Genomic DNA, 12,839 nt, shown 5'->3' with positions numbered 1-12,839 from the left:
CCTGATTGGTCTAATTTATACATTCTTTGTTATCATTTAGAGTTTAAATTCTAGGAGTTATGCTTGCTAGACAGCTACTTGAGCCACATAACTTATATGTATTTTTTGTTTGTTACTCTTCAGATAAGATCTCACATTATCCATGTTGTTGTTGTTATTGTTGTTGTTGTTGTTTTGCCCGACTGGCCTAGCCAAGAGATTCTCTTTTACCTACACCCCCCACATCGCTGGCATTACAGGCACATACCGCCACCCCAAGCTTTTTTGTTGAAATGAGTATCCCAATGGCTTTTTACCCAGGTCGGCCTTAAACCTCAATCGTTCTGACCTCTACCTTCTGGGTAGCTGGGATTACAGGTCTGAGCCACAGTACCTGGCTCTAATTTATATGTCCTTAACAAGTGGTGAAGATTAGTCCTGTCCCTGCCCAGTGATGAAGGAACTGAGGCACAGAGTAAGAAGCTATTGGTGCATCTGGAAGGCCGTGGCACTGACACAGTCTGGCCTTCTGGAAGCTTCTGGAAGCAACCACTTCCCTGGTACCATAGGGCCTTTGCCTATCCAGGGATATTATTCTGGAGCTCATGTCCCTGTGTCATCTCCTCACTTGGTTTATCTCCATTCTGAGCATGACTCAAACTGTCCCCAGCCCTGGCCAGCCCCTCCGGCCTCCATGTGTCCTCTTGTGCAGTATCTCGCTGCCTCCATGCTGACCCATGTGTGTCTTGGATCCCTTTGCCAGCAGTGCATTTGCTGCTAGACTGGGCATTCCACACAGGCAAACCCTGCTTTCACAACACAGCCCGCCTGCCTGCCGCATCCCAGCAGCCCGCACACCCCACGCCCTCCCCAAACACCTCGGTGAACAGCTCCCTGGTCCCTGCGGACGCTCCTTCATCTTCACCTCTCATCTCTTTGGTTTTTGTTTTTTTTTATTGTAAAGATACTATACCGAGGGTTACAGTTACATGAGTGAGGTAATGAGTACACTTCCTCTTGAACATTGTTACCCCCTCCATTGTTTTCCCCCTACCATCCCTTCCCTCCCTACCTTCCTCGAGGTTCTTTTTTTGATTGTGATTAAGTGATTACCTAATTTCCGGAATTTCACAGTATTGTGGAATAATGATGCTCATTTAAAGTCACAAGTTCATTCTAACTTTCCTGGAGCAAATTGTCTATCACAGTCTATAACGTATAACGGTGTACACATGTTATACACCATACATGTGATCAGCAGCATGGGGATATTTAGTAGTGGTTCAACCAGATGAGTGGAAGTTCTTTGTTTCTTAAGTCCTGTTAGTTTTGTCGTATCACCTAACATTTTGGATTTAACATCCACTTATCAGGGAGACCATGTACCGTTTGTCTCTTCGCTCTTGGCTTACCTCACTCAACATGATTCCTTCTAGCTCCATCCATTTCCCTGCAAATGCCATTATTTTGTCATTTCTAATGGCTGCATAATATTCCATTGTGTATAGATACCATAATTTTTGGATCCATTCATCTGTGGTGGGGCATCTGGGTTGTTTCCATATCCTAGCTATTGCGAACAGTGCTGCAATAAACATGGAGGTGCACGTGTCCTTGTATATTGGTTCCTGTTGTTCAGGGTAGATGCCTAGAAGTGGTATGACTGGGTCGTAAGGGAGGTCAATCTTTAGCTTTCTAAGGACCCTCCAGACTGTTTTCCAAAGTGGTTGTATAAGTGTACATTCCCACCAGCAGTGTAATAGGGTTCCTCTTTCTCCACATCCCCTCCAGCATTTGTCGTTGGCTGATTTGTGGATGTGGGCCATTCTGACTGAAGTAAGGTGGTATCTCAGGGTTGTCTTTATTTGCATTTCCTTCACCACCAGGGATGATGAACATTTCCTCATGTGTTTCTTTGTCATGTTTATTTCTTCATTTGAGAAGTCCCTCTTTAGTTCCCTTCCCCATTTAGTAATTGGTTTGTTAGGTTTGGGAGGGATTAGTTTCTTGAGTTCCCTGTATATACAGGATGTTAACCCCTTGTCTGATATATTGCTGGTAAATATTTTTTCCCAATTAGTTGGTTGTCTTTCTAGCTTGGTTGTGATAGATTTAGCTGTGCAGAAGCTTTTTATTTTAAGGTAGTCCCATTTGTCAAGTCTCTTTCCAATTTGTTGTGACCCTGGGACTCTGTTCAGGAAGTTCCTTCCTGTGCCTATTAGTTCAAGTGTCTCTCCTACTCTGTCCTGCAGTAGTTTCAGAGATTCAGGTTTGATGTGAAGGTCTTTAATCCATTTTGAGTTGATGTTGGTGCTTGGTGATAGGCTGGGGTCCACTTTTAGTTTTCTGGACCCTCTCATCTCTTTGTACTCCATCAAGACACCAAGGCCTCGTCTCGGACCTGCCCTTTGGCCAGCTCCAGATCTCTGCTTGCTTTCACCAACCCCGGGGGATCTGTTGTTTCTCAATGTTCTTCCATGTTCCTGCAGCCCTCAGAACCAGCACTGCAGATTCTTATTTTCCCATGAGTGGGAAGCCGCCCTCAGAGTCCCCAGAGAGCCCTCACCTCCTGGAGGTCACACCCCAAGAGTTACCCAGCATCACCACAGGGAGTCTTCAAGACCAACTAGCAAGGACTGATGGCTCCCATCACCAGGCTTCAAGACACCATGGCAGCTGAACATAGTAGTGCCTGCCTGTAATACCAGCTACTCAGAAAGTGGGTTGAGACATTGTCTCAAAAATGAGCTGGGTGCTGGTGCTGGTAATCCTAGCTACTCAGGAGGCTGAGATCTTTGGATTGTGATTTGAAGGCAGCCCAGGCAGAAAAGTCCATGAGACACTTATCTCCAATTAACCACCACAAAACTAGAAGTAGAGGGGCTGGGAAGATGGCTTAGTGGTAGAGTGCTTGCCTTGCATGCATGAGGCCCTGGGTTCGATTCCTCAGCACCACATAACCAAAAAAAAAGAAAAAAGCCAAAAGTGGCACTGTGGCTCAATTGGTAGAGCACTAGCCTTGAGCTGAAGAGCTGAGGGACAGTGCCCAGGCCCAGAGTTCAGGCCCCACGACCGGACCCATAAAACAAAACAAAACAAAACGAAAAAAACAAAACTGGAAGTGGAGCTGTGGCTCAAAGTGGTAGAGCACTAGCTTTGAACTGAAGAGCTCAGGGACAGCATCCATGTCCTGAGTTCAAGCCCCATGACCAACAAAAAATAAATTTAAAAATAAAATAAAATAAAATTGATCTAGCTAGTCAGGAGGTTGAGATCTGAGGATCTTGACTCACAGACAGATTAGACAGGAAAGTCTCTGAGACTCTTATCTCCAATTAACCAGGAAAACAAAACAGAAGTAGAGGTGAGACTCAAGTAGCAGAGTGTTAACATTGAGTGAAAAGGTTAACAAACAGCATCTAGGTCCTGAGTTCAAGTCCCAGTACTAGTACAATAAAAAAAAAAAAAAAACCCTGAAAATGGAGCCAGGTGCTGGTGGCTCACGCCTGTAATCCTAGCTACTCAGGAGGCTGAGATCTGAGGATCGCAGTTCAAAGCCAGACTGGGCAAGAAAGTCTGTGAGACTCTTACCTCCAATTAACCACCAGAAAACCAGAAGTGGTGCTGGCTCAGTAGTAAAGTGCCCGCTTTGAAGCCCAGGCCCAGAGTTCAAGCCCCACAACCAAAAAAAAAAAAAAAACCCACAAAAAAAACAACAACAAAACCCTGAAAATAAGCCTAGGGCATGGCTTGGGTGGTAGAGCACTTGCTTAGCATGCACAAGGTCCTGGGTTCAATCCTTAGTACAGTAGCTTCTGTATACTCTCCCCTAGGTCTCCTCTGTAGGAAGTTACCTATAGTGAGCAGCCTGTGGAGGCCCAGGAAGTGAGGTGCTGGGGCCACAAATGGCAGCCATGGGAGAGGCCCACCTCTAGTATGGTTCCTGCCCCGATCCAGCTCAACTGAGCCAGCCAACCAGGCTCCAACTCTAGCCTCAAGAGTCCCCAAGCTAGATCCCCCAGCAGACTCCCCCGCTCCATGAAATCCTGACCTTTAGAAACCCTGTTCAATGACAAATCCTAAACCTGCTCTGCTGTGTTACTCGGTGGTACATAACCAATACACCGGGTCTGGGCTTTTCTATTAACCATAAGCCTTCTCCAGGTTCACCTGTTAGGTGCAGAAGAGTCACCTTCCGGTTACACCTTGTGAGCTACCACATAGGTCCATGCAATGGCCAAAACACAGGTGAGTGTATCCTCCATCGTGATGGACCCTAGCAGCTGCTGCACTGCAAACCAAGGTCATAATCATTACATGAGTTTCCCAATATTGCCACAAGCTCAGTGGCAGGAGATGACAGAAATTAATCTCCTCGTACCTGGAGAGACTGAAGTCAGTCACCAAGGTGTGCACAGGTGGTCTGTCTGAGGCCTTTCCGGGAGCCTTTGCTCCACGCCTGTCTCCTAGGATGTCCCTGATCTGTGGCCTCTAAACTTTGGCATCTATCATCACATGGCCTCCTCTGCATATGTGTCTCCTGTCTTTCTGGGTATCCAATCCTTTCTCCCATTTTTTTACTATAAGAAGTCTGGTCATTGAACTAAGGAATGCCTTAAAAAAATTCCAAGATGGTTTCCTTTCAAGATCCATAGCTGGTACCTTGGCCCTATTTCTTTTTTTTTTTTTTTAATTTAATTTAATTTTATTTGTGAACATACTGTACAGAGGAGTTACAGTTACATGGGCAGGATAATGTGTACATTTCTTACCAAGCATTGCAGCCTCCTCCTTTGTTTACCCTTCACATCCCTTCCCAGCCTCCCCCCTCCCCCCCACCCAATCCTTCTCCTTCCCCCCCTGCCCCCCCCCCCCCCGCACCAACGTTGTAAAGCTCGTTTTGGACATGACAACTTGTACTTCTCATTGTTGCAACAGGTCCACCTGTATCCTTAAACAACTGGTTTTTCCCCATCTCCTCCACAAGTTATACTGACATCAAATATAGTGAAAGCAGGGGTTATACTGTGGGGGAGGGACATACAAAGCAACAAAGAAATAATCTTATAAATGCGTTAGAAACACATGCATGAAAGAAAAAAACATTAAAATACACATCTAAGGGTTCATTTTCCTGACATCACATTATCTGACCTTTTCCGCTTGACTCATACATATACTAGATATTACAAATAAGGGAAACCATGGGACCTACGTTTCTTTGGGCCTGGCTTACTTCACTTAATATAATTTTTTCCAAGTTTTTCCATTTCCTAACAAATGGGGCAATGTCATTCTTTCTGATGGAGGCATAGAATTCCATTGTGTATATATACCACATTTTCTTGATCCATTCATCTACTGAGGGGCATCTGGGTTGGTTCCATATCTTAGCTATGGTAAATAATGCTGCAATAAACATAGTTGTGCTGGTAGCTTTAGTGTGGTCTTGTTTGTAAACATTAGGGTAAATGCCCAAAAGTGGGATTGCTGGGTCATAGGGGAGCTCTATGTGAAGTCTTTTGAGGAACCTCCATACTCCTTGGCCCTATTTCTAAACAAGCTCATATGTAGAGATTCACAGTGGGTGAGAAGTAGCGGAATGCGGGGGAGGGGATCACCGTCAAACCACTACTGCCCCCAATCCAAGTACATTGTCTCTTCTGTAGTCTCAGTGTCGTTTCTATTTGAACTGGAGAGGTAGGTGGAAGGGACCTGCCTCTCCCTGGGGTCCTGGGACAGGACTGAAGCACTGTGAGAGCACTGTGACATCACTGTTACATCACTGCTAATATTAATGATGGGCCTTAGTGTGAGGATTTCTTAATGGTTATGTTCCTCTCAGTAAACGAAGATGTTGGGGACTGGGGCCATTTGAGTCTTGATTGACAGCTGTCAGATCTTCCTTGCTGCCCTACTACCCTTAGCACAGGATAGTCCCTCAACCAGGCAGGTAGCTGGGCTACTCTGAACACAGCTCCTTGAGGAAGCTGCCCTACAATCCCAGCTTCTTGCTGCTCCAAGCACAACTCCAGCTGCAGAAGGCACTGCGCCACCAGGGCTTGTGCCAGACTTTCTGCCACCACCAACCTCTGGACCTCCATGAACGCTAGCAACTATTTTCACCCAGGCTAAAGGGAGAGCACTACCCCTGGAGGACCCTCAGAAGGCCTGTGATTGGTGAAAATAGAATTCTTCATTTGCCTGACAGGCTGTGCTGTGATTGGTGTAAACATAAGTGTTTCGTTTGCATGAAAGGTTGCTGTGACTGGTTAAAAAAAGAAATGCTCTTAATTGCTGTGCTGTGACTGGTGTAAATTCAATCTTGTATTTACATGAAGAACTGTGATTGGTGCAAGCACACTTACCACACTCCCTTTGGGCTATATAAGCAGGCTGTTCTCAACTTTGAGTCCCCTGAGACATCTTCCTATGCTGTCTCCTACTGTTGTAAACATTAGTAAAAGGCTTCTGGTCTTTTCTTGTCTACCTTCTATCACTACTGTTAGTAGCCTGGGCTGAGCTGGTAAGACAAAGAGAAGAGAGTGGGAAAGGCAGCAAAGTGGAACAAGTGACCATTTATGGGAGCCACAGAAGGGTTCCAGAAAGTGGCCAGCGCAGAAACATAGAGAAGGAGGAGGAGACAATGAGGACTGACAGGAATAGGGAAAGGCATAGGAGGATAAGGAGCCATGGGTGAAGAAAATAGGAGGCCAAGCAGCCAAGCCTTGAGTCTCAAGGGTCTCAGACCTCCTAGGCTAGAGCTGCTAACACCCTTCACTGCAGGACCCAGAGGTCCCAGAACTCCAGGCCCACTGGAGAAATGAGAGCCCTAGCAGGTGCCGCCTGCTGCCGCCACCCCCAGCGTCTGGAAGCTCAGGATTACAATAGGGGCCAAATGCAGAGCTGCTGATGGTTAAAGCCCAGAGCAATCAGCCTCAAGCTTAACTACAGCCCTAAGTCTCTGGCTTCTATAGCCTGGAGCAACCAATCCCTCACTCTCAGGGTTTGGGACTGTGAGCCTCAGGGCCCCTAAATCTGGGGCACTCAAGTACCTTAGACTGGCAATTTGGGAAGAGCTGCTCCTCGCTGGCTCAGGACTCTTACGTGAATAGGGCAGAGGGACCTTGGTCTGCTGATGGGTAACACTAGGACATCTTCTTCCAGATGGCAAGAGCTTCCTTCCACTCGTGGTGTACCCAGGTTTCATTCGCAGGAGACAGGGCACATCGGCTACAAAATACCACATTTGCATAAGTATGAAGCACCAGCAGAGAAACAGAATCACAACCTGCTCAGCCTGGATTTCCTCAGGGATGCGCCCCGTTTAACCCAGGGAGACACACCTAACAATTGGCTAATATCCAGATCTCCAGGATGTGTGAGGTTACAGACGGCCTGACAAACAGAAGTTCTTAAGCCCAAGGGAAACTGCACCCCAGCAGGAAAGCTAAGAGCTCAAAATCTTGTCCAGAGATACGAAGCCAGAGTTCCCATAGCTTATGGCACAAGGTATAGAAATGGAACACGTCCCCAGAGTGATTACTCCCTGGACCTCAAGCCAGGGCCTCAGCACAGATATGAATGTCTTCTACCTCTGCCTGGGCCTGTGGGCACTGAGGTGGTCATTAGCTACATGATACATATTGCCTGCCCTCTCCTGGTGGGTGAACATTCTGTAGGTAATGGATGCATCCTTGATGTTGAAGATGGGGTAGGTGAGGCCAGCAGCAGAGGTGTGAGCCTGTGGGTGCTGAGGGAGCTGGGTGAGGAGGTAGAGAACAAGACCAGGACAAGGGCCAGGCTCCAAGGTCACAAAGGGCATGGGCTGTGGGCTAAGTCTGACAGCCCTAGGCCCATGGAAGGGCCATGCAATAGGCAGATCTCAGAGGAATGGGATGCTAGACGCTCAGACCTATAATCTTAGCCACTCATGAGGCTGAGTACTGTGGTTCAAAGTCCATGAGACTTTTCTCTCCAGTTAACTAGCAAAAAGCCAGTAGTGGAGATGTGGCTCAAGGGGTAAAGCAAGATTTGAGTGAAAGCTAAGGGAATGAGTTCAAGCCCCAATACTGGCAAGCAGGCAGGCACGCAAGTGCACGCATCCACACACAGAGTGGAGCTCTGTTTCTGTCCGCCCACCCAGCAAAGCCAGGCCCCACTAGCATGCTCCCTTCCCCAGCCCAGGCTGAAGGGCTCCCCCGGCCTCCCCACTTTCCATGGTAGCACATCCCCAGCTGGAGGCAGGGAGGCAGAACGGCTGAGCTGAGCCTCCACAAGCTGCTGGCCCTTCCTTCCTGGGAGACTCTCTTCCGATTGGAGGCCATTTGGGGGCCTCTTCGCTCCTCTCCCTGCTCAGAATCCAGGGAGATTCCTCCTTCCCATTCCAGGAACCTCAGTCGACTCCTCCCTTGGCCTCTGTCACCTGCAGCCTCTGTCTCTCTAGCCTCCCCTCTCTATGGCACCCATGGAAACAGCACCGACCTGAGATGCCGGGGACACTGGGCCTGGCTCAGGACCTCTGTGTCCTTTCTCTACCTTTTTCAGGTGAGGTGGGATCTTGTCACCCCAGGAGTCAGAGCCCACAGCAGGCAGCCCCTGGGGGGAGGTCAGGGCAAGGACACGCCCCAGCTCACGGCGATGGGCCTGTTGTACTCAGGCTGCCCAAGTCAGGCAGGTCTAGCTGTTCTGCATGGGGCAGAGCTGGCTGCCTCCCTACTAACGGAACCCCTAACCAAACCCAGAGTAAAAGCAGAAAGCTTGCAAAAGTCACTTGATCTGTGTTCTGGGCCTATTAGAAGTTTTATCTAGGAGATGGACAAAGATATTTTTCCGATTAAGCCAATGACAGGAGCTTTCTATGGCACAGGGTTGCTGAGTTTGGACGATGTTGCGCATAAACCATTGAGCTTGGACCTAGAACTCACGACATGGTGAACATTATCGTTACTAATGCTGCTATTCACAAAATGCACAGGGCCCATCATCAGCATTTAGCAGAGGATGAGGTGCTGGCACAGTGGCTCACCCCTGTAATCCCAGCTACACAGGAGGGAAAGATGGCAGAGTTGAGATGCAAGGTAAGTCTGGACAAAAAAGTGAGACCGCATCTCAAACAACAAGCTGGTAATGGTAGGATATGATTGTAGTCTTGGCTACTGTCCACACTCACTTCCTGTGTTACCTGGTCTAGGGCATCAAGGGACCTTCGTTGTTGTTGTTGTTGTTGTTGTTTTCCTTCTTCTGGAACTGGGGCTTGAACTCAGGGTCTTGCACTCTCCCTCAGATTTTTCACTCAAGGCTGGCACTCTACCACTTGAGCCACACCTCCACTTCTGTTGGTTTTTATTTTGTTATCTTCTGATTAATGGGAGATAAGATTCTCTTGAATTTGTCCGCCCCTGTTGGCTTTAAACCTCTGTTCCTCCGATCTCAGTAACTGGGATTAGAGGCATGAGCTACCAGGACCCAGCTTAGGTCCCATTTTTTTTTTTTTTTTTAAGAAACTATCTGTCTTCAAACAGAGCTGTGATGGTTTATAATCTTGTACTCCTGTGTTTAATTCTGACCTCTGATATGACAAGGATGATACTGTCACTAAATGGGGCTTAGGGCCACATCAACAGATACCCAGAGCAAAGGGACAGATGCGCTTCCTGTCTCTCTGCCCCTACCCAGGTTCTGTGGGCCCTGGCTCCCCCAGGCTTCTCCTTCAAGGAGGTCCCTTAGCTGTTGGAGCCAGGCCAGTGGGCCTTTCCCAGGAACACTAGGCAGCCCCAGAAACTCCTGAGCAGTTGGCTCAGAAGGGGGGAGGGATGGGGTGGTCATCTCAGAGCTCAGGGTCTGTTATGATTGGGGGGGATTTGGGGAGAGAAAAGGCTCAGAGACACGGCTGTCAATCAGACTTGTGCAACTATTGCAAAATACATGTATCCACTATGAAATCCAGCTCGAGTACCTCACCTCTGTAATCCCAGCTGCTCAAGAGGCTGAGATCAGAGGATATCAGTTTAAAGCCATTCAGGGCAGGAAAGTCTGTGAGAGACTCTTATCTCCAATAAGCTATCAAAAAAAAAGAAAAGAAAAAGCTGCTAGTGATGCTGTGGCTTAAGTGGTAGAGTGCTAGCCTTGAGCAAAAGAAGCTTAAGGACAGTGCCTAGGCCCTGAGTTCAAGCCCCAGGACTCTCTCTGTCTCTCTGTGTCTCTGTGTCTCTGTATGTCTCTGTCTGTGTCTCTGTCTCTGTCTCTGCCTCTCTGTGTCTGTGTCTCTGTCTCTCTCTGTCTCTCTGTCTCTCTGTCTCTGTCTCTCTCTCTCTCTCTCACACACACACACACACTCACACACAATTCCACCTCTTATCCTCTTCACTCTACCTGTACCTACCTTCCTGGCACCACAGCACAGGGGTTAGACACCAGATCTATGGCGGCTCCGCTGAAGATAGAGACAGTATCCTCCCAGGAGGACAGGCTCTTTGCCCAGGGTCCTCAGAGATAGAGGACCTCCCTCCACACACACACACACACACACACACACACACACACACACACACACACGGCCTGGGCAGGAGTGAGCGTGGAGTGAGGGCACGGAGCAGAGCGCTGGGAGAGACGCTGAAAAATGGATCTCTGGAGTGGCAGGGACTAATGCAACCAGGGAGGCAGCGACCCAGACAGGACTCCTGGAGCCACGTGGCATCTCCATCTGGCCGCCCCCTGCTGACCTTAGCCCACCTCCTGGTGGCTGAGGTGGCCTGGTGCGCTGTTGGATCTGCGCACAGGACGAGGGTTCCTGTGCGTCTCCGCGCGCCATAGGCGCACGGGACACGGGGAGCTCTGAGTCCAGAGGCTGTGAGGAGCCGGATGTGGGGCTGCGGGACGCTCAGCCCGCGACCACCCCGGGCGTCCCCAGCTCCGTCCCCCTCCCCTGCGGGTCACAGGGTCCCCAACACAGCCCTGCTTCCACTCGCCCCGCTCTGCTGGTGGCTGGGGCCTCCCCTGCACCGGGATTGGACGAGAGATCCGGGCGGGGCGCACGAGGGGGGACCCCAGAAGCCCAGGCTCCCCAGTGCCTCCGCGCAGACGCTGCTGGCCGGCTGGAGGGCGCACGCGGCACCCAACGCGCGCGCGCGGCCGGCGGGCTGCGCGGAGGAGGAGGCGGCGGCGGCGGCTCCCAGAACCCAGGCCCCGCCAGGATGTTCGACAGCTCGCAGTACCCCTACAACTGCTTCAATTACGACGCCGACGACTATCCTGCCTGCAGCTCCGACGAGGAGAAGCGGCTCACGAGGCCCGCGTACAGGTGATGACCGCTGGGGCAGGGAGGCGGGGGAGGGGGAGATGTTGGGGGGACTCTCGGGGGCGGGGGGGTTCGCCCGGACCTGTCCTGGATGGAAGGGGAGGAAGGCTGCTCCCCCCCCCACCTACTTCGGGAGGAGTTCGTGAGCGAGAGTGAGATTCCCCCACTTTCCATCTGGGGTCCCCCATATCCTAAGAGCGGGGAGGGGGTCATGACCCCAGAGAGCCCCTCCCACAGCACCTCCACAGCCTTCTGGAGCCCTGAAGAGGGGGTGGGGTGGCCCCTTAGGGCTGAGGGAGGGGGCAGTCGCTGGACTCCCTGGGGAGCTCCAGCTCTCTTGGTGGGGGCACGGGGGGGAGGGGGTGCGGGGAGCTGGGGGGCGTTCGGAGGTCCCCGCGTTGCCTGACAGCCCCGTCCACAGCTACATCGCTCTGATCGCCATGGCCATCCAGCAGAGCCCCGCGGGCAGGGTGACCCTGTCGGGCATCTACGACTTCATCATGCGCAAGTTCCCTTACTACCGCGCCAACCAGCGCGCCTGGCAGAACTCCATCCGCCACAACCTGTCGCTCAACAGCTGCTTCGTCAAGGCGAGCCCCGCTCCCCAGTCACCCCAGGACCCCCGAGGGGGACCCGCACGCGCATCCCTGCGGATGGGGAGGGAACCTCACCCGGGGCAGCTGCTGGAAAGTTCTAGTCAACACCCCCATCCCATCCCATCCCGCTCCACCCCACCCCCTGAGGCCCGTGCGCACCCCACCCGCGGCGCGCGCGCGCGCTGAACCCCACCCCACCCCCGTGTCCCACAGGTGCCACGGACCGAGGGCCACGAGAAAGGGAAAGGCAATTACTGGACGTTCGCAGGTGGCTGCGAGTCCCTCCTGGACCTTTTCGAGAATGGCAACTTCCGTCGGCGACGCCGGAGACGCGGTCTGAAGCGCGAGGAGCCCCCGGGGCCCCCAGAACCGGAGGCGGAGGCGGAGGCGCGCGGGTCCCCCGGGAGCCGCCAAGTCCCGCACCACGGGGAGCCTCGGGCTCCCGCCAGCCCCGCCGCCGGGGCTCACAGAGACATCAAATTCAGCATTGACTACATCCTCTCCTCCCCGGACCCCTTTCCCACGCTCAGGTCGCCCTGTCTCACGCAGGAGGCCAGAGGCCCCCCGCCGGAGCCCCAGCCAATGAGCCTCCACTTTTGGGCAGCATGAGAGGAGACCCCGGGAGCTGAGGCTGGTTCCCTGGGGGGTCGCTCCAGGATCATCCCACCTAGAGCCAAGAAAGTGTATGTTGGGGGCGGGGGGATTACCACACCTCTCAAACGTCTCCCCTAGACCCTAGATGGGAAAGAAAGGGGGAAGAGGACTTGAGAGAGGCAACTGATTGTAATGTTGTGACTTTATGCTCTCAGAGAGCGAGAGAGAGAGAGAGAGAGAGAGAGAGAATTTTGTCCTTGGCCCAGTGTGAGATGTGTGTGACAAGTGACTTCCCAGACAGACCAGAGTTCTTCCCAGAGCTGACAGCAAGCTGGTGAAGCTCAAAGCTCAAGCTGTAGTTAAAAATAAGG

The 12,839-nt window shown here is 51.4% G+C and overlaps 1 protein-coding gene across 1 annotated transcript; it reads left to right on the top strand.

Moving 5' to 3' along the window:
- Window positions 1-11,174: 11,174 nt before the first annotated feature.
- Foxl3 (forkhead box L3) lies at window positions 11,175-12,483 on the top strand. The gene is made up of 3 exons (XM_042686549.1): window positions 11,175-11,281; window positions 11,700-11,868; window positions 12,088-12,483. Exons 1-3 carry the CDS (start codon window positions 11,175-11,177, stop codon window positions 12,481-12,483), a joined length of 672 nt encoding a protein of 223 aa, XP_042542483.1.
- Window positions 12,484-12,839: the final 356 nt, after the last annotated feature.

Source organism: Dipodomys spectabilis, unplaced genomic scaffold (genome assembly GCF_019054845.1).
Source record: "Dipodomys spectabilis isolate Male_0828 unplaced genomic scaffold, ASM1905484v1 ptg000098l, whole genome shotgun sequence".
In the NCBI taxonomy this organism is placed as follows: domain Eukaryota; kingdom Metazoa; phylum Chordata; class Mammalia; order Rodentia; family Heteromyidae; genus Dipodomys; species Dipodomys spectabilis.
The sequence above is the reverse complement of the archived record's forward strand: the minus strand, read 5'-3'. Positions and strand labels throughout refer to the sequence as shown.

What these genes read in the sequence shown, in the direction of transcription:
- Foxl3 (XM_042686549.1), top strand. Translation starts at nt 11,175, where the DNA reads ATGTTCGACAGCTCGCAGTACCCCTACAACTGCTTCAATTACGACGCC. An exon ending in CTCACGAGGCCCGCGTACAG is followed by an intron (nt 11,282 to 11,699) that starts GTGATGACCGCT and finishes CCCCGTCCACAG; the next exon opens with CTACATCGCTCTGATCGCCA. An exon ending in TCAACAGCTGCTTCGTCAAG is followed by an intron (nt 11,869 to 12,087) that starts GCGAGCCCCGCT and finishes CGTGTCCCACAG; the next exon opens with GTGCCACGGACCGAGGGCCA.